Source organism: Corella eumyota, chromosome 2 (genome assembly GCF_963082875.1).
Source record: "Corella eumyota chromosome 2, kaCorEumy4.1, whole genome shotgun sequence".
In the NCBI taxonomy this organism is placed as follows: Eukaryota; Metazoa; Chordata; class Ascidiacea; order Phlebobranchia; family Corellidae; genus Corella; species Corella eumyota.
In genome coordinates, this window is record NC_137491.1 from 20703826 (window position 1) to 20730948 (window position 27123).

The following is a 27123-nucleotide window of genomic DNA, read 5'->3' on the forward strand; positions in this document are numbered from 1 at the left end:
TAAACCAAAAGCTCTAGCTTTTTAAACCTACCTTAATCAGTTTCGCAAAATTGGAGTAAATATATTAACAAGGAACCTCTTTTTTCACTTTTTTTACCTAGTTGAAATAGTATGGAAAAATACCCAGTTGGGAAAAAAACAGTTTAAATAGTACCTGCTAACACTGGTTTAATATTACCATGTTTAACTTTCGATCCACCAAGTTTTAGTAAATAACGTTACAAAGCAGTAAGATGAAATAACATAGGGTTATATATAAATGGCATATCTGTAATGAATAACAACATTAAGAGTAGAATATCATTCTAACTAAACGTAATATTTATTACAAAAGTTACCATTTGTTTCTTGGTAAAATTCATACAAAAAATAGTAGTAATTTTGTTTTTCACAATTTCTATAAACCAGATCGTGACGTCATTAAAAAAAACACTGTGCGCACGAACTTGGCGTTTTATTAAGTTCCGTTACATTCGTTTCTGTTATACCCTAACAATTTGGTAAAACGAAAAATAACCGAACAAATTACAAAATTTATGTTTAAATTGTAATAAAGTGTTTTAATGTGTTACAAATACATTATATTAGTTACAACTCTTGTAAAGTAAATAAAATTAAACCCTTTATTACACTAGAACGAAGTGCATGAAAATAAACGCTTATTTAACCTTAAGTTTACCCTTAAAATTTCATGTGAAGCAGCATGCTTGAAAATATAAAAAAATACAAAAATGCTGAGACTGGAAAACCTAGGAGCTTTTTTGTTATACAAAGTTCACGTCACTATTTCAACATGAGCGATCGGTTGTTACGTAATAAACATTGTCAAGTTACTCGAATATTGTGTGCATGACGTCACAAAGAATTGTAATAATTGAAGCGACAAGAGCTATTTACATTTCATTTTTTATTTTAACAATTGTCTATTTCCATTTCTTCGGTTTTCGGTTCTTTTTCCTCTCTGTAAAAATAATTTGATGACGTAATAATAGCAATAAACAGTGGTAGTTTTGGCTTTATTTAATTAAATTAATTACAGAAGTGCATCTTATTTGTTTAAATAAAGTTAATACTTGGGTTGTGTGTTGGTGTTAGAAGAAGATGTTAAATCATATTCTCTGGCATCACCACATAACAAATTAGTATCAGTTATGGTGGCATTTGACAAATCCACGTTGACCTTGGGAACACTTCCTGTAAAAAAAAGGTTAAAAAAAGATTCTTAAATATATTATAGAGATTGTTTACGCTTGCCTTTATTTTTGTCACCATCCTTTCTTTCTTCCTTCATTACCTCTAAAATATACAAGCTGAATATGAAAACAATTTTCTGACAAAAATTATTAAGAAATACCAATAACTTTGTTGGTGGCACATACTTGTAACTTCTTCAGCTGGTCCTGTGTATTTTCGAGCCGTATCAACCAGAAGGTTTTTTCCTTTAATATCAGCTCCACTTAAATTAACATCTGGGTATTTGTTGTCTTTAGACATTTTTTTCAAAAAACTAGAAAAATTCCTTTAAATGCTTAGTTGAAACGCTAAAAAAAATAACTGATATCAAAAATATGTAACGTACAAAATGTATATTACCAAAAGTAAAAAACTTAAGCTTTCAAAAACCTACCTAAATGGGGTTCCGCAAAACTAGAATAAATACATGAAAAGGGAACCCTGCTCTTATATTTGTGCTTTATAAAATCCCCAGTTGAAAGAGTCCCTATTCATATTGGTTACATATTTACCAATTTTAACCGTTGTAGCAACAAAGTTTTAGTAAATAACGATGTAGTTTCTTTTTATTGTCTTGCCATTGAAAAGCAAATATTGTCACGTCATATTTGTAACAAATTCATCTATTGTTACTTTATAATCATTCGTGTCAGAGGATAAGGTAAACAAAACTTTGTTTATGACGTCATAATTAAATACAAATGTGATTGTGATATGTTTATTAAAACTGCATTGATAAGACAATTGAATAAATTTGGTCACGTAAATTTATGACGTCATATTGATGACGTAACAACGACAAATTGATGACATATTAACATTGAGGGTCTTCGAATTCGGATTGTGTTAGAATAATGATCTTCAATGACGTCACAATCATAAAACAAGCTCACCAATTATATAGAGGAAGAAAAATTTAAGGCACAAAAAATTCATAAAATCTCGAAAAAATATCACGTGACTACAGATCGTGACGTCACCAAATATATAAAATAAATAAATAGAATATAGTGCAAAATATAAGCGCAAATCTTTCTCTAAAACAACAGATTAAAGTAACTGTGACGTCATATGACAATATTATTATGATGCAATAATCAAAATAATTAATATCTTATTATGACGTAATATTAAGATTAGGTTTTAAATAAACCACGTGGTTTAGCAGGTCGATCGACGCCCACAATGATAAGTTTTCCATCACGTAAGCAAGCCATTATGTGCGTCATACCCTTTGTGACGTAAACGCACGTGATTGGCCGACATAAACTTAAACTCGATATTTCATCAAAACTAAAAAAAAATATCAAATTTAATACATATGTTAGGTTTTTATTAATTATGAATGACGTCACCTAACAATGACGTCAGGCTCACCTTGACAACTCTCTGACTGCGAGCAATCCTGCGTGGTCACCCGTGACCAGATGTTCCCCGCACACGGTCATGTGACCTAACCTAGCCTCCAAGCAGTCTAATGCGAGATGTTTTCCGTTGATGGAAAATAAATGAAGAAAATGTTTTTCCTTAAATTTAATTTTATTTAAAATTAATTGTTCGAGAACTTAAGTTTAGGTTCTGCAAATAAAATCTACTTATAAGCTCTAAAAAATCCCCCAGTTAAATTAATGGTTTATTATAACCTATAAAACATGCCGTACAAACAAACATTTAATTTAAAGTTAATAAAGCAAAGTTAATATATATGAATAAACAAATTATTTTGTACCAATGGAAAATTCCGTTAGACTTTTTGGTGTTAATAATTAATATAAACCCATAAAAATAGGTAGTGCAAATGCAGAACTACTATTTTAATTTATTCAAACAGTATTAAAAAGTCAATGTGCCCACTCATTTTTAAAATCTTAACCAACAAAAGCGCTGTATATTATATACATATATGTGTATAAACACCTACATTTAGAGGGAAATATGACACGCTATAGACCAAAAAACTTTTGAACAAATATGGTGTAAGTTTGAGTAAAAGCAGAACTGTTCTATTTAACAAAGAAGCAATATATTGTGCGAAACTTTTAATCAAACTAACAATGGTAAACGATACCATAAAAATAAACCCACAATGTGATTTCACAACGGCAATAAAACCATAATTCTTAAAAGGGTAAACAAATAAAATTCCCTATAAGTATATCAATATTGCAACAGTAGTACAGGAACTTAACCATGGTAACGGGTAAACATAATGACAACAAAACCAACAAAAGCAGAAGTGATATTATATTCACAAACAAACCAAATTAAGCATAAAAAACAACTTGAAATGTTTTGAAGATTGATATCACAAATATTGACATTCTTCGTTCAAATTAAAAACTATTTAAAAAAAAACTAAAATACCCAAAAACTAGAATATTTAGATCTAAAATACTTAAAATTTAAACGAATAAAAAAAAACTTAATTTTAAAATATTTAAATCATAAAACTTACAATTCCATGTTCCTTGTTGGCTCTTGCATAAACCACTATCCTCCCTTCACCAGACATGGCAACCAAAGGGATGGTATATTCTAATATATGGTTGCCAACTGGTCGGATGGTTCGGACATAATGACCTTTTCTTACAGTGTGGATAATACACGTACCATCCTAAATATTTTATTTCAATTTTAAATATGGAAAGATAAAAAAAGTTTCAAAAAAATAAATTTTAAACCTTGTTGTCGATTATCTTTGTTATTAAATAAAGAAGACAAAAATGTTAAAGTCATTTTAGCAAACTTTATATATGCTGGTATAAATACACTTGCACCATTTTCAGTTTACTTTTAAAATGTCGTTACAACTGGTATAACACTTACCTTAGAAGAAGAGAGAGCAACATCAAGTTCTGAGTTGATCACCACACAAGTAACAACATCTTCGTGCCCATATAAAATATGAACTGGTTGCCCGTTAATGCTTTCATTACCATTGTTGGTTATCTGTCATAATTGATTAAGTAATCTGGTTAATATCGGTGTCATAACCTGGTTAATGTTGGTATCATAATTAGTTAATGTTGGTATCATAATTGATTAATGTTGGTGTCATAATTAGTTAATGTTGGTATCATAATTGATTAATGTTGGTGTCATAATGAGTGGTGTTGGTACCACCCCGTTTGCAAGTTGCCTGTGGCAGTGTGGGATATTATAGATTATAATTGTCCGATAATTATACTGTTGATAAAGTGCTGGCTCAGCAGGAGTTTATACTGTTTATAGCGCCTTACTTAAGAGCACAACAGCATGAGAGCAGTGGGGGTCAATCAGTGTTGGTTTTATACTAAATAAGTTTAAGTTAAAAAAATGAGGTTCAACAGATAGATAACAAAATTTTTACCTTCCATATAATACAGGTTGTATCATAAGATCCTGATAATAAATAAATTCCACCATGATCCAATGCTAAACAAGTGACAACATCTGTAAAAATAATAAAACAATACAATCAGTTTTCCATAATTTCAACTTTAAAAAAATATGAATAGATCCAAATATAAAAATAAGCTAACCTAAATGTCGGACTAAATTAGCTACCATCTTTCCTCTTAAAGTCATCACCCTGATGCTGTTGTCCCAGAATCCACCGACAAATAAAAACTTGGCATCGTGGGTGGCAAGAAATAGGTTGGCTGTGAGTCTTAACCCAGGTGAGAGCAATCCTTTAATTTTCTTTTGCAGACGACTGTTATAGAAAGGGTTATAGAGCTATTACATGCAATGTGATAAAAATACAAAAATAATACTCTGATATTTGTTTAGAAGTATTGCACATTTAATAATCAGTGTTTGTGTGCTAAAACCTATGTCAAAACAAATATAATTTTTTCTCTGATTTTATAAGATTTTAATTTATTAAAAGTAACAATTTAAGTAGATATATAACCCAATAAACATTTACATTAAATAAAACAGTTTATAAGTGAAAAGAAAACACAAAAACTTTGCATAACTTAACAAAACCCGGGTTAAGAATTTAAACTGTACTTAACTTTAATTAAACAAACTTAGTATGATTGACAGCAGACCTTAATTTGATTGGCGACTAACTCACCTATGATTGACAGTTTAAATATCATTGACAGCTGACTTACCTATGATTGACAGCAGGGTCCTTCTCAAAAGTGAAATAATTGGTGATGCTTCTGTCATAAGGCAACCAACCATGTGAGCCAATCACACACCGTTCACTCACCGTAACCATGGCATCGGGCATGCCTGATTGCATGAATGAATGTGATTGGTTGCGAGGAACACTCACATATATCAAAGGATCATTGGGTACCATGATCTGGGTGAGAATGAGAGTATAAAAAAATTAAAAATTTTTTTTTAGATGTTTATAAACCCCAAACCACTTTAAACTATATTAAAATCCAAAATATAACATCAGGTTATCTATAATATCATAACTAGTCAATCGCTGACTCTTGATATTTTAATTGATTTGCCTCCCACAATTTATCCATGCACCACAAACAGCAGTTTTATTTATTTAACTAAGCTTTAAATTGAACATACATATTTATGTCGCCCACAAAGCTCCATTAGATTAAAAAGCTAAGTTAACTATAAACAGAATTTTGCAAGAATTTTACTTATTTTTTCGAGTAATTATTGTTGTTTAATAACTGCTTCATCAAACAATTTTTAAACCTAAAGGGTTAAGATAATAAAATCAACCAAAAAGATTGTTTTCACAGCTGGTTGTTGAAAAATTAAAACCAAATAATATTTACATCAACATAGAAAGTCTTCAGTTGATCCGGTTGCTCCAGGACATTTGGGCTCCTCACATCCGAGTTCAGAGTCGACATGATCCTCCCTCCTCCCATCACCTTCCTGGATGCCTCCTCCACTCCCATCCTCCTGGGATGAGGATCAGAGAGCAGCTGAGTAGGAGTTTGACCAAAGTTGTTGATCATCCCTTCGACTGCTTTACGTTGGATTGGATCACTGATGGAGTTTAGATCGACTGCTCCTGAATTTCACCAATTCAAGAAAAGTTTTTTAGATATTTTCTTTATCTCTTAGTATTTTAATTTGCTTGTAAAAAGATAAACTGGGATGGAAAATAAATCATATAATTAAAAATAAATCATTTAATCAGCTCACAGACCAAAGTTAAAGTTCTCACCTTCATAAGTGCAGTAGTAGAAGACATTACAAGCATCAACAGCAGCCTGACCTCTCTGTTTATATCCAAATATGAGGTCAATCCATTCATGTAAGTGGGAGGATACATAATCTGATTCAAGTGCTTTACGGTGCTGTAATTACAATTTAAATTAACTAGATTGCCAAAAATTGTGTTTATTGAAATGACTTTAAAATAACAAAAAATTGGACTTTTAGATGACTAAAAAGTACTAGCTGTAGTTTTTAAATAATTTAAACCAATTTGTATTTAGGTTTAAAACAAGTGTTTAACTTTATTATTACTTGAAATATGAAATCTTCAGAAGATTTGGCCCATGGAGGTAAAATAACATCATTAACTGTTTCCTTGGAGAACTGCAGTTTGCCCAAATTAAAACCTAAAAAAAAACAAAAATTTACAAAATTTTGCTTTGCAATTTTTGGCCTGACAAGAACTAGGATTTTAAATTCTTTAATTTAAAAGTAAGGCTTACACAAATAATTGATACTATAGATAGGAATATTTATTAAAAATGTTATTCAAAATTTAAAACTTAATCTGTATTAAAACATATTTTAACTCACGGTTAGAGTTGGATAGGAACTCGGGCATGTAAAAAAACTCAGGAATTAATTCTTTAACATCATTGGTTGAATCTAACATATTCTGGAATGTTGCATTCAATGAGTGGAATTGACGATCGCTCAAATCGAACCTAGTGGATATTAAATAGTTGAATATATATGTGAAGGGTAGATGTAAATAGAATATATTTGATCGTTTATTAAAATGTCTTATAAATATTTATATATAATAATGCTTAATGAACAATATATAAATATGTGTTCAACTAATATGCCTACAAAATAAACAAAACTGCCATTTGTGGTGTGTTGGTAAATTATAGTTAGCACAAAAACCTGAGAGTTTTGACTATAATACGACAAATAAAATTCTGACTGTAGGATAGACTAGTATAAACCGATAAATTTAAAATATTTATATTTAAGGTATTGAAAAAAGATAAAAACATAGGCTGATAACCTAGAAATTAAGAAAAACGTTAAAGTTAATTTCATTAATCAAAATTGGTAAAATTTATTAATATTCAAGTCCCACCTTCCAGCTTGTAATTGAATATGTAGTGTGGTGAAGGGCTCCATCCTTAACATATAAAACAACACACTTGCAGCATTGGAGTAATGTGAACCATAGTGAAACTTGGCAACCACTCCACTTGGATCTTCAAACTGATCGTGTTTATCCCGAACTAAAATAAATTGAAGAGGAAAACTTAACAAAAAACTAAATGTATAGATTTAATAGAAACATATATGTTTAAGCATCTTGGCTGATATATATGTATGTCAATTTTATAGGCATTTAAATGACTGTATTTAATGTACAGGTAAACAGTAAGCATATAAAATAAATATTATCTATCAAAAATATAAACACTAACACTATTTTACATATGCCCTAAAAACAACTTTTTGTACAACAAAAAGCACAAGGTCACTTCCTCACAATAACATGCATACAGTGCTAAAACATAAAAAGAATTAACTTAAACTTTATCCTACCATGTTGTTCATTATCTGGGTTTAAAATTCCGATCGGTTTTGATAAATCTCGATAAACTTTTGGGTCGTTTAAATCCAATTTATCTGATGTGTAATCATTTAAAATCCATGGAAACTGAAATAAAAAATATTTAGTTTGTATAATTTAAAAGTTACACTTTATAAGGGCCCTTAACCGAGGTTCTATAAACGGTATGAACTCCTGCTGAGTCAGCACTTAATCAGCAGCATAATTATCGGGCAATTATAATCAATAATATCCCAAACTGCCACAGGCAACTAGAGACTGGAATGAAGTAACTGATGTTACTCTATGTTTAGGTCATGAATCGACCTTTTCACATTGAAGTTTAAGATATAATTATATATATAAAAATAACAAAACAAGAATTTTATTATTGAAAATTAAAAATATATAAATTAGCTTAAGTTAAAAAAATGACATTGTCATGTTTAAGATAATTTAATAACATCAAATAAAAAAAGTCTTAATACACTTATAAAAGTGGAGTAACGTTATAAAAATTACAAAAGTTTAAGATTTTAAAACCAGAAGTTACCCACCACAGGATATTGACTGAGGTCGTTATAAGTTCTTCCTGCTATGGTGTTGAGTTGCATGAGGTAATCAAAGTTGCTCACTTCACGTTGGACCCACTTTGAAGTAAGACCTGATGACTTTATTAAACAAAAATTTAAAGACTTATATGTCTAATAGTCCAGCAGATAAACATGTGTTTATAATGTTAATATTAATTATAAACACATGTATAAATTATAGATATTAGTAAAGCTAAAATATTTTCAATTTAGTTAATCTTAAAGAAAGTGTATTTAAAACAACTTAAATATTCATTTACCTTTAATAGTTCTTGTGGTGATCTGATCCCATAATAAAGTAAATTAGGAGGTCTAACACTAAACAATGTCTTATAAGCAATATGCATGGTGTGAGGTTCATAAAAGTTAAGAAAATAATTAGTTTGGTCGATCAGGAATACTTCGATGGCACATTTACGAAGGTTATATCTTCTCAAGTGAACTTCTCTGAGTTGGGATAATGACCATTTAAAATCAAGACCACTCTCAAGCCCTGTAAGTTTAATATAGTTTACCATTAATTTTTAATTTAGTCATCTATATATATAGATATAATAATGAAGTGAACAATACATAAATATGTGTTTGTTTAATTTAAAGGCCCGCAAAATAAATAAAACTGTCGTTTTTGAAGCACAGGTAAATTATTACAGGCAGATAATAGTTAAGAGTTGTGCCCATGTTTCGTCATATACAAAAAGCTGCCACTGACTAGCATTTATACTAAAAAAAACAAATTGTAAAAAAAATTAAAAAAAAAGATTTTGTAAAAACTGGAAATATATTTTAATTAAGAAAATAAAACTTTTTTTCTCAATTTCTCATTTTAAAAAGCTTCAAACAAGAATCAAGTTGCTTAGAAATTTTAAATTTAACTTACCATCTTCAGTCTCTGTAGTTTTATCATAGAAGTAAACATGAGTTGTTGAAACCTCCAACTTTCCAGCCACTACATCCATCAAAGTAACAAGCTCACAATCATCACTAAACACAACTTTCTCCTTCGTGGTTTGCTCTTCTGATGTGCTACAAGGTAGAAATATGTTTGGTTATTGTTACATAATGCTACAGTGCACTCTTTGGTAGAATATGTAAATATTAATGTATAAATTAAATGGCATATATTAGGCAGTGTAGATTTCCTAAATTTAAAGTTTAGAAATATAGTTTTTCATGATTTGATAGATAACAAAAAACTTAAAATTTACAGTTTCTCTTGATTTACATTAGTTTAGGAAGATAACAACATGTTTTAGTTGTTTTTAACACAACAGCAGTTGTTCAGAGAACTTTATAACAATTTAAAAGCAGATTTTAAATTTGAAAATATCAAGCCATTTTGAACTTAAAAATGTGCAACAAATAAAAGAACCCAATATACATGAAACGAATTTTAAGCTAAATTTTGAACCACTTCCTAAAATGTTACCTCAAGTTGGTGACCAACATATTCCAATCTTCATCCCCAACCCCATCATCCTCCTTGGAAGTTTCATTCTGGGTTAAAACTGCTGCAAACTGCAATGCATCCTCACTAGGTTTGCTCGCCTGCAACATTATAACAATCGGTTAAAACAAAAGTAAAACTATTAAAAATTTATAACAACTTTCAATAATTTGGTCAAACAAATCATTTGCTTAAATTTGATGATCTAAAACCTAATATTTACTTTTAACATTGAATTGTTTGTTTTTTTTTAAGTTGATAAAAATAGTTTTGATACAGACAGGAAATTTAAACACTATAACATTAATCAAATTTTAATCAAAATTCACAAATTATAAAAAAATGTTAACGGAATGTTCAATAAAAACTACAACTTTACAAATCTGACAGAAAAGTTAACAAATAATAACCTCGATTTCACTTGGTTGTAGGTTGTCTCTTAATCTACTTGCATCCTCATGGTTATCAAAATTATGATTCTCGGTTAATTTTAACCTCATTCTAGAGAAGTTTTCAACATTCGATAATTTCCAATAAGTTTTAGCTGGGTTTCTGTCAATTAAAATCTTGTTAATATATAGATTATCTAAAGAACAAAAATTACCAAATATTTTTAAACTAATGCACAAAAATCATCAAAAAAACAAAAAAATAAAATAGTTAGTCTTTTACCTTTCCTTCCAGAACCCCCTCTCACTCGCCAAGAACCTCTTTGCTGCCCTCCACTGTCTCAAAACAGCGACATTTTGGTTGTAAAGTGATTTTGAGTTCTTGTTTTGTCTTTCTTCTTCAACTTGACGCTGCTCATAAAAGTTGGACTCAAACTAGAATTAAAATTAAATATTTAAACATAAGAAAATACTTTTTCTAGATTCATACAAATATTTAAAGTGCCATTGTATAACAGTTTTGAATTCACGTTTATAAAATTATTCACGTTAATAATGTAAAAAAAGGTATAAAAACTCTTAATATATAAAAATTACAAAAAATAATTCTATTTAAAGTATAACAGCATTAATTTAGTGACATCGTTAGTTTAATTCAATATCGATTTGATTTTTCGAAAAAATGACTTAAGTTAGAAACTTACATGAGATTTAAACCTGATTTGTGCATCCCCCTTTTCCCTTTGACTTAAGTGGAATGGAACAAGGAAATCATTTATTTCATCGGTGGAGTTTGGAGATGAGTTGGATTGAAAGACCTCCTTCTTAAAGTGAGATGCATTCTGTTTGACCTGTAAGAATATAACACATAAAAACTAGTTAATAGCCAGCTCTAAGGTTGGTATTTTAATTGTTGTAATATGGTTAACTTACAGCTAATATTTTCTTATGATAATTTACCCATGCACCACAAATGGCAGTTTTATTTTATTTGTAGCCATATAAATTGAACACACACACATAGATATATATATATATATCGTCCACTAAGCTCCATTATATACAAACCTTATTTATAATTCATGAATATAAATCAAGAGTTATTAAACTACTTAATAGAAAATAATAACATATAAAATATTCCAACTCACACTATTAATAAACTCAAGCCATTCTCCTGTTTGAAAATAATCAATAAAGTCATCAAAGAAATGGGGATTTCCCGTCAGTGGGGGAAGTCCCGGTAGGTAAGGTCCCATGTCAAGGCGGGTAAAATTTTTGTCAAGCAAGTCTCTAATTAGGGGAACTACAAACTCTTTTACATTGCTGTTCTCTGTAAAAACAACATTTTAAATTGTTATAATCTCAGCGTTATGTAGTAATTAGAACATTTAAGTTCACTACATAAGTTCGTGGGTTCAATCTCATCTGCTCTCATTCTGTAGCGCCCTTGAGTAAAGCGCTATAAGCGATATAATGTCCTGCTGAGCTAGCACTTAAGCAGTAGAATAATTATCAAGCAATTATAATCCCAAAGTGCTGAAGGCAACTCAAAATTCGAGAAAAATCAAGGTATGTTTGGTACTATAAGTTTAGGTCGTAAAGTTGACCTTTCTACACAGATGATGATTAAATAAAACATAAAAACCAAAAATAAGAAAAAATGATTAAATAATAGGTGAAGCTTGTTTTAATATTATTTGATTTAATTAAATGTTGCCAAAACTTCACAAACCTTGAATACTTTGATCAACTGAACTCTGCAGCCCATCCAACAAAAAACAAACTTCATGTGTGCTCGCTGGGTCCCTCGAATGGATGAGATTATGGAGTTTAGCTGATGCCATGGCAACCAGCTCCAACTTTCTGGTGTTGATGCATCCCAGCAACATCCGGAAGCCAATGTTGGATAACTCACCCCACTCGTTTCCTCTTCCCAATCCAGCATCCCATACCACCAGGGCATCATATAAACCAAACAGGTTCTCCAGTAACTACCACGTAAGTTAAAGATTAGTAAACTATCACCCTTATTATCTTAACACTTAATTATGCAGTAACTTGGGCTTCTAATCATAAAAAATCTTTATGCAACAAATATTAATATTATTAGATTTACAAAATTTTCTGATTTATAAAAAAAAGGTGAAAACAATGATAAAAACCTACTAATTTATCAATTATTTTGAAAAGTGTTTAAACATAACCTTACTTGCAGGCCAGCTCTTATTTATAAATTAACATTCTAAGACTTCTAGCAATATTAATAGTAAAAACATTACATTTGAAGAAAAACTTTGTTTTTTAAAAGAGTTTGGAAGGCAACTAATTTGCAGGCTAGTTCTTATAATAATAAGTAATTCCTATGGCTTTTAAACAATAGCAATAAAAAAAAAAAAGAAATCAAGTTATAAGAAAACAACATTTTAAACAAAAACCCAAAAAATTATATTTGAACTACCTTTATACTCCACATATTAGCTGAAACATCATCCCCATTAAGTTGTTGGTCGATAAACCGAACCAACTCGGCACTGTTCTCCGTCGCTTCTATCACGCTTGACTTCACACTCGTCGTCGTGGTTTCACGCACATCAGACATCGACGCCTCTAAACAATGCTCTAATATTCCAGTTTTTATGACATCATAATCTCCCAGTAATGTGTGGTTGTCTGCCACATTTCTTAAAGAATCGAACACAAGAGTGCGTTCCTAAAAAAATACAGATTTTTTTATATAAAAAAGATGAAAATTCCACCGTTGAGTTATTTTGACACATAAGTAAAGGTAGAAGTAAAAGTAGGGCCTAAGTTAAATATTAGCAAAAATACAGCATCATGACTTTAAACACTTATAGATTTTACAAGAATAAAAAAAATAAAAAAGCTTCAAATAAATGAAAGTTTATTAAGATAAATTTTTTATTTTACCTTCCAAGCCTCTTTATTTGAACCCTGAACCCCTCTCCAAGTTAAAAGGAAAATGCTTTCCACTACAAGGTCAACTAAATCTCCTTCTATCTTCACATCCTTGTGTTTGACGATTATATAATCCTGTTCGAGGAAATATTACAGTATAATCTTTGATGCATTTTGATTTCTATATTTGAATACTATAAAATTCTTTCTTTTAAAAAACAATTGTAAAGTAAGAGAGAGAATTAGCAAAGATCATAAAGTCCAAAAGGAATTAACCAAAAGTGTAAAGTTTAAAAAAAAATAGTGTAAAGAATAAGAAAAAAATAGCAAAGGCTGAAAAATAAGTACAAGAAAGAACTGACAAAGATTATAAAGTACAAGATAGAAATGGCAATGACGAAAAAGTACAAATTTTTTTAAATATAAAATAAATTAACTTACTGATCCATTTGAAATATGACTCTTGCTGTCACTTGAGAAAGATAACCTGCAATAAATAAAGTTGTTTATTACCATCATCTTTTCACGAATCTAGTTTTAAACGAATTTTTCTTACTTGTCAAAAGTTGAATCAAGTTCATCTAATTCTTTGGCAACATTATTTCCATTTAAAACAGGAACTTGAAATTCTAAGTGAACAATAACAATATTAACATAAATTTATTTAAATAGTTAATAAAGTAATTTTAGTATTTCTGGAAATAAGTCATTGTAAGTAAACTTATAGTTAAAAAATATTTCTGCGTTTCCAAATAATAAAAATTACCAGTGTTTCCAACAGGAGTATGAACATTTGATGAATATCCTTCAACATCAAGGGCAAGAAGATTGGTAAGATGTGTCTACATTAAAACAAATTTATAAAAACTAAATATAAATTAATTTTTTCAACATGGCAAGATAATTATATTTGACAGGTTACTCTTTAAAATTACACTTTCATAATGTCGCAACAAAAACTTGCCAAAAAACATCATTTTTTATTTTAAAGGGAAAATAAATTTGACCTATATCTATCAACCATTACTGAGGCATGCCGCATTATTCATATTCATAGATATAAATAACACTATTTAAAAAAATTAAATACCTTAATATGAGTTTAAAATTACTAATCATTTTTATATAATCAAGCTTAGTGGACATTATATATGTATGTTCAATTTATAATCCTACAAAATATATAAAACTGATGTTTGTGGTGCACAGATTAATTATTGTGAACAAATAGTAGTTAAAAGTTGCAACCATATTATGACATTTAAATGACAGACTGCAAGAAAGGCTATTGAACAGTAAAACAATTAATAAATTAACCCTCCTACCTGCCAACCATGTTGTCTAGCACATTCAATTAAAAAATTATTTTTCGAGTAAGCAAGTTCTAGAAAATGTTGACAAGCAAGTTTCCTTATACTTAGATCACTCCTTCTCAACAAACAAAAAACTGCTATAAAGGTGGCACTGTCACATTCTATATAAAAACAAAATTCGTATAAAAATAATGTTTAAAACATATTTGTAGATCTATATTGCAGTTATAAAAGTTCAAAATTTTAAATAAAATTCAATAAAAAACACTTCCAATTTTTCTATTTTTCTAAACAATCAAAAAAAAAATGGTAAACCTTTTAATAAATTAGTAAAAAAATGGTAAACCTTTCTACAATTGGTAAATAAATTAGTAAAACAATTTAATAAACTTACCAACAGCCATAACAAGATCTAATATTAAAGCAGATAGTTGGTGGGAGAGATTAAAGTCAGTTAGTTGAAATATTATTCCATGGAAACCAACATTAGTTAACTTTAAATTGGATTTATGTTTCTCTGCCACACTTCGGGATTTAAACAACAATATAAGAAACTAAAAATTAATAATTTTTCTATATTTATTTATCTTCAATGTAGGATTTTACAACCTAAACATAGAGTAACATAAGTTACTCCGACCCAGACTCGAGCTGCCTGTGGCAGTTTGGAATATTATAGAGATTATAATTGCCCGATAATTATGCTGCTGATTAAGTACTGGCTCATCAGGAGTTCTTATCGTTTATAGCGCCTTACTGATGGGCGCTACAGCATAAGAGCAGTGGGAATTAAACCCAGGACCTCATGTAGTAAAGCAAAGTGTTCTGACCACTTCACACCTACCTGACAAACAGCAACTTTGATTTGATCAGTAGTAGTTGAGAGGGCCAACATTGCATATAAGAAGTCGGTTGCATAAGAAGAAGACATTAACGAACATAATTGGTCCCTGCACTGGCACATCCATAAAGACTTTAACATGTCTAATATTTCACATATCTAAAAAACAGTTAAGAAAAATAAAAAATTCTAAAACAGTTTAGGCTTATATTATAATACATTATACTTAAATATGTATGATTTAGAAAATAAAACCAAATTTATAAAAATCAAAAGAATTTGAAATTCAGTTTTTTTAAAACTTTTTTATAATTTAAAACTTACGAAAATATCGTTTAAATCTTTGCATGCTAACATAAAATTAAACAGTGATGTCACAACAGCCATTGTGATGTCATCAGTGATATAATATTTGACCAATCCGAGCAGAGAATTACGAATATTGCGAATTTTTTCGGATGAAATATTTTCATCTGTTGAACTAGAACAAATTGATTTGTTAAAATTTACAAAAAATTAATAAATATATTTTAAGTGTAATAATATTATTTATATAATAATACAAATATCACCAATAAATATAACAATATAATAATAGAATCTTCTTGTAATAAATATACTTAAATTTTAAAAACCATATATTAAAATAACCAAATCTTAGTAAAAAAAAACGCATAAAAAGTTTACATTTTCTACTAGAACAAATAAGAATATTTAGGTAAATTTTAATAAGTACTCACCAGTAATAAGTTTTAATAACATCAAGCAAGTATTGCACACCGAAAGTTGAACGAAAAAACTTCTTATTTTCTTTAATGATTGTGGATAAATATTGAACGTGACTATATTGAACGTTTGCATCAGTTAGACACCAAATTCTATTGAAAAATTTTGATTTTAAAATCTGTTTTTTTCTACAAAACTATGTCAAACTATTCTTTAAAATATATTAAAAAATAAGATGATGATTATAATTAAGTATTTTTTAATTTAATATACATATAATAAATTAATTCCACATACAATTAATAAAAATAACAATTTAATATATGAAATACTTTTTAACAAAAAACTGACTAAAAAACTAGTAAATTTAATGAAGCTTATTTTAATGAACTAACCTGAAATCGAAGAGTAAATACTGGTATAAATCCATCAACAATGCCCCATTATTACATTGTGTGAAGTTGACAGCTTTTACTAAACATTGGATTGATCTTAGCAAGTGTTCATCTAATAATGATGCTGGCATCTACACAAAAATAGCAAAAATACTTGCATAAAGTTTTAAAATTCATTTTAAGAACAATTTGTTAAACAACCTTTTTAATGAGAGCTCCTAGAGTAGCCACTGTTCCACAGTTGACCATCATATTTGCATTAACTGCATGCCATCCCAACCCAGTATTACTACTTGTTATAAAGTTCATTATTAAAGTAAAGAAGTCAGCCAATAAGTTGCTGTTTAAATCTGGAAAAAAATTAAATGTTTTAAAAAATTACAAAACCTGCATTTTGAATTACTAATAGTGTATACATTATTCAAAAATAATGCAAGTGTAAGCTTTTCTATGTAAGAAACTCAACAATTAATATAGTTGTTTTAAACTCATGAGCAACCATAAAATTCTTACCTCCTGATAGCTCTTCTAAAGACCTTAAAAAAAAGAATTATTAAAAGTCAACTTACAAAAAAAAAATATATATTTTTACTTTTGAAATCAACTACTATATTAAAAGAAATTAACAAAAACTAACAACTAATAAAAAACTTAAACTTCACTTACCCTTCATTATTCTTAAACGCCTCCATCTTAAGTTGGTATTTTGAGTTGATTACTTCAATTAATGGAGTTAAAACAGTAATACCACCAAGACAGTTTATGGAGTCCTAGACAGTAAAATATAATTGTTCAATAAGTATAAAATATAAAGTTATATCATAATCCTATTTTAAGTTAAGGTAAAAAAAAGGTTTTAATTTTAACAAAAAATTAGCACCAAAACATTTTACAGAATTCACAAACAATCTAGTTAATTTTAATGTTAAATTATTCCGAATATATACAATAACTTAAGTAAATATTGCACAAAAACGGTCTAAAATAATTAAATTTAACTTGGCTTTTTCACATTAAGAAAAACTATTATTTAATCTACCAACAACTTATAAACAAATACTATAAAACCCAGAAAATCTCAACCCCCATGTACTAACCTTAACATCTGAGGTATAAATCTTATGTCCGGTTAACCTTCCTTCTCTAGGTGGGTCGTTACAACTCACATCCTTACATACATGTCTGAAACAACCTTTAGCTTCGTAATATAACACTACTTTACTTGGGGAGATTTCTTCCAGGGGGCTTTCAGCTGAACGGTTACTTCGCCACATATCTGGTCCTGATTCAAGGTTAAATGAAATATTAGGGAATTATTAAAAATCATAAAGTTAAGTAAAAGTTGAGTTTAATGTCTGGTTCTATTAAATGGTTAAGTGACAATTTAATTTAGAGATTTAGTGCAACTTGTATAAGTAAACTTTTACAAAAATTATCAATAAATTATCGAAATTACAGTGAGTTTTTTCAAGGTTAAGTGGACGTTAAGTTTAATTCCTGGTTTAATAGCGAGATTAAGCAGAGAATTTTCAAGAAATTTTTACAAAAATTGTCAATTATTTATCTATAAATAATCAAAGTACAGTAATTTTTACTAAGTTAAGTAAAAGTTAAGTACGAAGTGCTCCTATTGTGAGAGGCTGTATAATATATGCCATTTAATTCTATTAAACTTAATTTAAATATTATTTATGTTTAAAAAAAAAATTTTAATTTTCCACTCACCGATATTAAACATAGAAGATAGATGGGTTTCTTTTATGACATCATTAAAGACTACAACTGACCCCAGTTGACCCAGAAGTGAAGTGGCTTGACCCCACACCTCATCCTGTGACCCTGTTTCTATGACAACGACCCGGTCACTATTAGACGAGTTGTTCTCACTAGAAAAATATTTGAAAAAAATATTTAGAATTTTGTAAAACTTCTGTAAAAAAATGTCTTGCTTTTAAAGAAAAAACATAAATCTAGAATAATTTTATGACTTTTATATATCGACAAAACAGTAGTGTTCAATATAAAGCTTACTTTGCACTTTTATCTGGAGGTAAATAAGATGAATTAGTTCTGTGAGCTGATGAACCGATGTGACAGGAAGTAAAACTACCCGAGAGTGAAGGAAACCTGAAACAAATTAACATTTAAGTAAAAAGAGGGGGGCAATCGTCAGTACAAGTTTAGTTTGGAAATTTTAGTAAGCTAAACACAAAAAAAATCTTGCCAGTTTTGTTCCATACATCCCATGTATCTTGATAGTCAAAATTTTAATAAATAGTTTAAGTAAAAACAAAACTTTACAAAACCTAATTGCCAGTACAACATTAATTCAGATAGGGCAAAATACAGAAATACTGTTTTAAATACAACTTCACTATAATATTGATTAAAGTTTTATCTAAACCATCACAGACAAACAAGAATATTCCAACCAACCTTAACGAAGTTGTAAGTTTAAGTTCGTTGTCGATGAATATTTGGAGACTCCCGTTAAACCCAAAAACTTTCCTGGCTGGATGGTGAACAATTTGAACACAATGCTGTTTAACAACATAACAACATTTAAACTTATACAGAATTTTTTTAAAGAATTGACATTTATTTAAACCTTACTAATAAAAACCCATTTTGTGATACTTCTAATTATAATTTCCTTAATAACAAATAATTTTTTGGGTTTGCCAGGAATTTATAGTGCCTCACTTAAGGGCAGTACAGCAAAGAAGCAGTAAAGACTAAACCAAATAAAGCAGTGGGAATTAAACCTATAACCTCATGTGGTTAAATCAAGTGTTCTAACTATTACACCATGCCAACAGTCAATCAGCAATTAAAAACAGTTTTGTATGTTTACTGATGTATTACCTAAGCCGGTATATTTTAATTTATTTAACCAACATTATAAAACCAAACTTACCCATTTATTATCATGGATTGGACATTCATTAAGTTTAATGGTAAAGTAATTCTTCTTGGTTATAACAGCCACCACTAACATACAATCTGAAGTGAAAAAAGCCTCCATTCCAGTCCCTTGATCGGTCATAAAACTAAATTAAAATTGAACTTGTAAGAAAAGGTTTGTTTAAATTAAATCGACCAAAACATTTAGTTGAATAATAATTTAATTAAAACAGTTAATAGGCATAACTACCAATCTACAAAGCATTTATTTTGAATAAACACGTAACACAAAAATATGCCAAAGTTCTATATTGATAAATGTCATCTAAAGACATTTAAACAATTTTTATAATATTATGCATTTTAATTACTAGGTAAAAATGTATAATATTATTTAATAATAAAAATTAATTGGCTTCTAAACAATACCAATAATGAAATATTTTACAAGTTACCTATAAAATTGCCTTCTTTTTCTTACTCTAGCTTCAGCCATAAAAAACTCGAGACAGAGCCAAGCATGAATTGAAAACCCCGGTCCTCCCCATTTCTTTAAAACTGGGGCTGTTATACCCTGGTTGTGTTAAATAAAATAAGTAAAATAAAAAAGAAAAAGGAAATTAAAAAAAGTTAATTTAGGATTAAAATATACATGATACATTAGAGTTGGTGTAAATTAGGTAGTAATATAGTATAAGGTATTTTATATAGAGTATATTTACACTTTATGAAAAATTACAAAATAAAATTTCAAAAAAATACAGTTACTTAGTTATACAAGTATAACTAAGTATGTTTATATAGTTTAACAGAATCTAAAAGAAATAGTCCTTAGATACCTACAACCTAATTAAAACTAAATACATTAATTAAGTACTACAGAACTTGGTAATCATGAAATATCCAGTATTAAATATAACTTACAGAAGTTTGATCTTGTAGATCGAAGAAGTAGGCAGGTTTTCTATCAGTAACTTGGTGGGCTGCCATCATGCTTAAACTCTTCATTATATAATCAAAATATTTGTTCTAAAACATAATTAAATCATTTGATTACATTAGTTATTAATATTTGACAACAATAATTTACCTATGCACCACAAATGGCAGTTTTATTCATTTTAAAGGCATACAAACTAGACAAACACTAAAACAGGGTTTTACATTTAAAAAAATTAAAATTAGAAAAAAAAACAGAATTTTGCTCAACGAGAAAAATATGAGAACAATATTTATGCTGACTTACCATGTGTGGATGACTTGCAGAATCTTGTCTTAATAGTTCGAGGAAACCAGCAGTTTGTCGTGAGGATAAAGTATAAGAACCCAGTCTTTGGATCAAGTTGAGAAGATTTAAAACAGTTTCCTTGTGAAGGTCAGGATACTTAATTAAACAAGCTGTAAAAATATAAGTAAATATTTTATCTTAATGTATGTCTATACAAATATAATAAAAGTTATTTAAATGTTATATAAATAAATGCAAAAATTTTCTGGCAATAAAATTAAACTAATATGCACATACATTATCATTTTGTAAAAATAAGAAAAAATTGAACATTAAACCTAACATTTGGCGCAATTTTAATAAAAATAAGTTTATTTTAAATTAGGAAAAAAAAAATATATATCAAATCCTATATTGCATTCAAACAAGACAAACTATATTAAGTCATCACCTAAAAGTGGGTATTAAATATGTAAACACCAATGCTAACTTACTTAAAACTTTGGTTACAGTTTTACAGTGGCAAGCTAGGATTTTATTGGAAGTACAAGTGGTGAAAAGATTTGTTAGAACAGAAGATAACCAGACTTGTTGTTCCTCCTAAAATTTACACAAAAAAATGCATTAAACCATTCTATATCTTATACAACAAACATTTATGATATCAACATATAATAAGTCTTCGTTAACAATTTATTTGTATGCATGTATGTCAAATTTATAGTCTTGCAAAATAAAAAAACTGCTGTTTGTGGTCCTCAGGTAATGTATTGCAAACCAATTTTAGTTGAGTGTTGTGAATATATTATGACAAATACAATGCCGACCGTAAGCCGGGCACTTAACTTGTTAATACAATTATATTTTTCTTGTCATCTTATAAGAATAACGAAAGTTAAATAAATTATACTCCTACATACCTGTTTAATCTCTGGCAGCCAATCAAACAGCATCAAGATAATAAAAACATTTTTGATTGGAATTGGGAAAGAAAGAGGGTTGTCAGATTCTACTGCCTAAAAGTTTAATATAAATACATGTTAGAATGCTGGAAAAAGGGAAATTTAGGATGTTACATTGTTAAAATCCAAATTAAAAATAAGTGGTGTAATGAAATTACAAGCTATAAACTGTTTTAATGTTAAACAGATGGTCTGTAGTTTAATTCCAACTAACTAAGGTATTTTTGCCAGGCAAAAAATACCAGCATATTTAAAGATTGGGCAATATTTAAGTTCAACAATAAAAAACTGATTAAAGACAACATAGTTGAATTTTTGCCTAAACTGTCTGGCAGCGTGGTGTAGTGGTGAGAACACTTGCTACACCACACATGAGGTCGTGAGTTCAATCCCCACTGCTTTCATGCTGTAGCACCCTTAAGTAAAGTGCTATAAACAATATGAACATATATGAAAAAAAAACTACATTAAAAAAAAATTAACAAAATGAAAATAACAAATGAAAAACACAACAAAAGTGACTGACCATGCTAAGAAGAGCAAATAAAACTTGTTTTGTTGGAACACAGATAACACGTAGGTTATCCAAGATGAAAGTTGTGCCTAAACATTTACTGAACTGATCCTGACATGCAAAATAAAAATGAAAACATAAAATAAACGAAATAAAAAAATGAGTGAATGTAAATAATAACATAAATAATAAATGTAAAATAAAATAAATGAAAATAATAATTGTAACAGCATCCTTGCAAAAATAAAAATGAATGAAAATAATTTGTTTTTTGATTAAAGTTAACAAACCTTTGCCGTCATGGAACCAGCCACTAAGCAGTTGACAATATTAATGAAATGAGAGGCAAACTTCTCATTCTCTTCACTCCTTTCTTCACTTTCTTTACAACATTAAATTTTGTTCATGCAAATTTGATTTATAAATTTTAATAAAATAAATAAACCAGCCAAAATAATAATATTAGTGAGCTGTGAGATTTTATAATATTTTTGGTTAGTTTAATTTATTTAAGCAACTTAAAAATTATTGCAAATTTAAAAACAAACTTTAAAGTTTAACAAAAATTACATTTCTGTTACATCAAATTATTTATGTTAATTTTTAAACTATAAACATACTGGCTGCAAAGTTGGTCAAAACATTCCTTAGATAATCCAAACAACCGTGGTTCAACAACAACATTTGTAAAGCTGGTCGGTCTTTCGTGTCCAGAAAGTCAGGAATAAAACCTGGGAATAAAACAAAAGATCTTACGTTATATTAAGCAAAACAATATTTAAAAAAAACTTATTTAAGTTATAGTAGTCCCAGTCTTTTTTTTAATCAAATATAACTAAATATACCTATATATAATAGAGCTTAGTAGACAAAATATTTATGTAAAATTCATAGTCTTGCAAAATGAAAAAAACTATTGTTTGTAGTGCGTAGGTGACTTAGTATTGGCAAATATTAGTTGAGAGTTGCAACCATCTTACAACTAATAAAATACCTGTCATGAAGTGGGCGATGGACTAGTATCAGTAAAATATAAATAAGGTTTTATCTTACCGATGATTTTAAGTTGTACTTCAGGATTTGAATTTGTTTTTGATAAAAGTTTAAAATATTCTTTCATAACAGTGGACACATCTAATTGGCACTAAACAGTAAGAAAAAATAAGTTTAAAGTTACAAAATTAATCTAAACTTTAAGATCAATTGTATAAAACTGCAAGACTCTATTAAAAAGTAAAAATAAAAATACTGTTTATTTAACCAAAATTTTAATACAGAATAAAAATATTGATTAAAAAAAGAATTAAAAATAACAAGCTAAAGTAAAAGTTAAAACAATTGTACGTTGAGGCTAACAAAATAATGACCAATAATTTGATAAAATAATCAAGTTAAAAGTTAACATTGTTGTTAAACCTAAATATAAATGTTAAAAGTTAAAAAAATATTAAATTTACCTGGCCAGGATTTGAGTTATGTAAAGTATGAACCATCTTTACAATTAGTCTTAAAATCAAGTTTACATTCTCATAATCATTGTCCAAACCATTGTCTACATCATGGTCAAAGCCATTGTTTATATCATTGTCAGTGCCATTGTTTTGACCATTGTGAGCATTTAATGTTCCATTGTTTGTGTTATTTGTTACCCCAGAATATTCAGTCAAGTACCTAAACAAAAAAACCCTCATTATATATCACTTAAATGCTTTTAAACAATAAAGTAAAAGCAAAGACAGAACGTGATACTAAATCTAAGATCTAGAAATTTATTACTATTGCCTACAAGGCCTTTTTTGGGAGTTAAAATCTAGCATTAAGTTACATCTTCTTATTTTAAAAATCATAGATATATAACTAAAAAGAAAATAGCTAAGAAGTCATCAATTAACTTTTAACCTAAATATACTAAAACATGTACACCATTAAGTTACTAACTTGTGGAGGAGCTAATGTTTTAAAAATTATCATAAAGCTAGCTAAGCTGTCAAGTTTTCTACATAAGAAACTTTATAAACAAATTAAAAACTAACTTAAGTAAGATCTCCAAGGTGGTTGCAGAAGTTGCTAGCAAAGCATTACCATGGAAACCAAACAGGATTGATCCAAACATGTTAAGTAGTTGTTGTTGGAGGTTTATGCTTAGCAAGTGGGAGTGGATTTGGAGAGTTTCTGAAATTAAGATCGAAAGATTCTAAAGTTTTGACTTTTTAATTTTAATATAAAAACTAGTTGAACACAAAGCTGCATCATACTTATTAGTTAAGTTACTATTAAATTGCTTAAAAACCTATAAATCGGGCATATTTAGTATCCATTATCTGTTGTATATAAACTAGTCAAAAGCCTGCCCAATATATGGCATCTAAATTCCATCTAATATTTGCCCGCAATAATTTACCAACACACCACAAATGGCAGTTTTATTTATTTTGTTGGACACACATGTATCATCTACCAAGCAGCATTATATATAGATAACATACCCAGTGTTTATTAAATTTTAAAATAATATAAAAAAAATTTATAGCATTTAAAACTAGAATAAACACCTACCATAAAAGAATGGAATAACTTCTGTATTTAATAATGGCACTTTCACTTCTTCTTTCTTTAAAACTTTTTTTCTGTGATATATATAAGATAAAATTTAAACATTATTTATTGTGTAGCCTTGAACTCATATAAACAAAAACAGTTAAAGAAATTTTAATGAGTAGTTTAAAAAGTATATGCATGACCATTTTTAAATAGATTTTTTAAGTGTAACAAAATATGGTTTTTATTTGTATTAAAGAATATATACCTAAATATTTATTTAAAAAAAATGTTTTTAACCTTGATAATGTTTTCCTCCAGTTGAATAAAGGATCGTATAAACATTCAGTAAAGAAAAAAACTTGAGATAAAAACTTTTCAAGGTTTACAATATCTCGGTTTGTTTTGTCTTCAGATCTTAACTTAAAACAGAAAACAATTTAATTAATATCTGACCTTATGGTCAAAGTTATAAAATATTAAAAATGTTTTTTTAAATTAATTTTTAGTAAAAAGATTTAACAAAAAAAATAAAATTTAAGGTAAACATTTTAAAATTTTTATGTAAGATAATTTTATTAAAAACATAAATATTTATTTTATTATTAAGTTACCATAGCAACAACTTGTGATGCAATTAAAACAACGTGGCCGATCAAATTTGAGGACAAACTAATAAGTTCAGTGTTGCCAGTTCTAAAAATAAAAATTAATTAACGATATATTATAAAAATAATAAAACCTTAAATTTAATTCCAGTTTTAATAGAATTGCTGATTTTGGAAACATTTTAGTTAAATAAAATAAAACATGAACGTTATTGTTTAAAATTTCCTGTCCAGTTTTAAATAATTTCCTGTCATAGTTTGGCACAAAAATGATCATGTTTTAAACGTGTTTAATGACAATAAAACATACCAAATATAACATTTTTAGTTTGCTTTAAAAATTACACGAAAAGCTATTTAAATCAAATACCTAAAATATTAACATAAAAAGTAATGTTGGTAAATGTTTAATGAACAAATACAAAACACCAAACTTCATATGGACAGGTTAAATGTAGGTAATATTAAATACAAAATACCTTGAAATAATGATTAAAGTTTGTACAAGGTAAGTTGCTAGTCTAACATCAGGTAACTTGAAATCTGAACATTGATCTTGCAATCTCATTAACTGGGTCAAAATCAACTAAAATAAAATCCATGTTAGTTCATTTATTCACAGTTAGATCCTAAGAAAAATATTTAAAACAATTTCTAATTTAACTAATAAAAAGGTGTATCTTAAATATATTAAATTGAATTCAACAAAAAATAAAGAATTGAATAGTTTCCATTTGTGGTGCTTTAATTTGAAATTTAAAAATAAGAAAATAATGATTTTTAAATTAATTTGTAAACAAACAACCTGTAGTAGCTGTTCGGGGAAGTGTTCTAATTCAACCAAATTGTTTTCTTTTAATTTGTAACAACTTGCCTGTAGTGATTAGCAATTAAAAGCAGATATAAGACTTTAAAAATCTATGTTTGGTTTTATATATTATTGAAAATAAAAAAGAGACAAATCTGCTTACATTAACTTGTACATTATAAATAAAAAAAGTTTTGTTTAAAAAAATAAATGGAAAATTTTAATTTTACAAAAATAACTGTTTATAAAATACCCATGTATAAAAAAAAGGGAGTTTAAATAATGTTGAAAACTTACAGTATGTGATGTAATGTTAAGTTTTTCATAAAACTTGGGTTGAATCATCTCATTATAAACGGCAACAAATTCCTCGAGATATTGAAACAAACTCATCCGATCTCCCTAATTAAAATATTTTAACAATTTGAATGCAAGTAAATGTAGTTTTAATAAAGTATGAATTCTAACACTTTTAAAAATAGCAATCAAAACACCCACACATTAAAGTCGTTAAGAGATAAACAATAATTTCTAAATTATAGATTATTATTAATAACAATAACAATAGACCTATAGTTAAACATAGTATAGTATGACAGTGTTATTACTTTTAAATTTTTCAACAATTTACTAAATATTGATTAACCACCATTAAGTTAAAATTAGGTTAATGCTACTTAAATAAACAATTAAAAACTTGTGAATAATTAACACATAATCTTTAAATCTTAATCTATTAATTTAAAGTACCAATGATGGAAAAATTTGTTAAAATTGACAAATAACCTAACAAGAAGTCAACTGGTTTTATTGCAAATATAAAGAAGTTTTAAACAAATTAAATACAACTGTAACAAATTACCCTTGATGAATGTAGAGCCCATAGTTCATTTAAATATAGATTAGTGTCCAAACCTTCCATGTTATTTCATTATCACCAACCCTATCTTACATTCACTGTTAAAA

The 27123-nt window shown here is 28.1% G+C and overlaps 2 protein-coding genes across 3 annotated transcripts; both read right to left on the minus strand.

Annotated features, from left to right (window-relative positions):
* Positions 1-157: 157 nt before the first annotated feature.
* Positions 158-1773, minus strand: LOC145741187 (uncharacterized). Its single transcript, XM_082558728.1, has 5 exons — positions 1628-1773; positions 1380-1541; positions 1255-1296; positions 1074-1194; positions 158-961 (listed from the first exon to the last, which is right to left on the minus strand). Exons 2-5 carry the CDS (start codon positions 1492-1494, stop codon positions 913-915), a joined length of 327 nt encoding a protein of 108 aa, XP_082414854.1. The 5' UTR covers positions 1495-1541; positions 1628-1773; the 3' UTR covers positions 158-912.
* Positions 1774-1935: 162 nt separating this feature from the next.
* LOC145741186 (neurobeachin-like protein 1) lies at positions 1936-27114 on the minus strand. 2 transcript variants are annotated; one of them, XM_082558726.1, is made up of 59 exons: positions 27020-27114; positions 26455-26559; positions 26155-26223; positions 25829-25935; positions 25356-25437; positions 25042-25163; positions 24760-24830; positions 24237-24375; positions 23661-23874; positions 23257-23347; positions 22824-22934; positions 22494-22585; positions 22216-22314; positions 21648-21743; positions 21222-21327; positions 20746-20897; positions 20424-20528; positions 19955-20073; positions 19513-19645; positions 19032-19135; positions 18627-18722; positions 18321-18481; positions 17693-17877; positions 17262-17365; positions 17109-17131; positions 16797-16945; positions 16596-16726; positions 16215-16352; positions 15799-15955; positions 15478-15633; positions 15028-15187; positions 14646-14794; positions 14087-14162; positions 13877-13949; positions 13762-13807; positions 13333-13455; positions 12863-13114; positions 12137-12395; positions 11553-11734; positions 11106-11252; positions 10685-10836; positions 10423-10564; positions 9995-10113; positions 9446-9591; positions 8826-9058; positions 8530-8643; positions 7966-8080; positions 7502-7652; positions 6967-7097; positions 6685-6779; positions 6380-6512; positions 5982-6223; positions 5337-5533; positions 4755-4927; positions 4583-4665; positions 4060-4182; positions 3689-3847; positions 2611-2759; positions 1936-2526 (listed from the first exon to the last, which is right to left on the minus strand). In XM_082558726.1, exons 1-59 carry the CDS (start codon positions 27077-27079, stop codon positions 2370-2372), a joined length of 7758 nt encoding a protein of 2585 aa, XP_082414852.1. In that variant the 5' UTR covers positions 27080-27114; the 3' UTR covers positions 1936-2369. The 2 variants fall into 2 exon arrangements, with proteins under 2 accessions (XP_082414852.1, XP_082414853.1); XM_082558727.1 differs by lacking the exon at positions 22216-22314.
* Positions 27115-27123: the final 9 nt, after the last annotated feature.

Bases quoted from the DNA above. Each gene is read 5' to 3' on its own strand.
- LOC145741186 (XM_082558726.1), bottom strand. From the start codon at position 27,079: ATGGAAGGTTTGGACACTAATCTATATTTAAATGAACTATGGGCTCTA. The intron at 25,936-26,154 runs GTTGTTTGTTTA...ATTTTATTTTAG, and splicing joins TCCCCGAACAGCTACTACAG to TTGATTTTGACCCAGTTAAT. The intron at 8,081-8,529 runs GTGGGTAACTTC...TTTTTATTTCAG, and splicing joins ACCTCAGTCAATATCCTGTG to TTTCCATGGATTTTAAATGA.
- LOC145741187 (XM_082558728.1), bottom strand. From the start codon at position 1,494: ATGTCTAAAGACAACAAATACCCAGATGTTAATTTAAGTGGAGCTGAT. The intron at 1,297-1,379 runs GTATGTGCCACC...TGTATATTTTAG, and splicing joins ACCAGCTGAAGAAGTTACAA to AGGTAATGAAGGAAGAAAGA. The intron at 962-1,073 runs GTATTAACTTTA...TTATTTTTACAG, and splicing joins AACACCAACACACAACCCAA to AGAGGAAAAAGAACCGAAAA.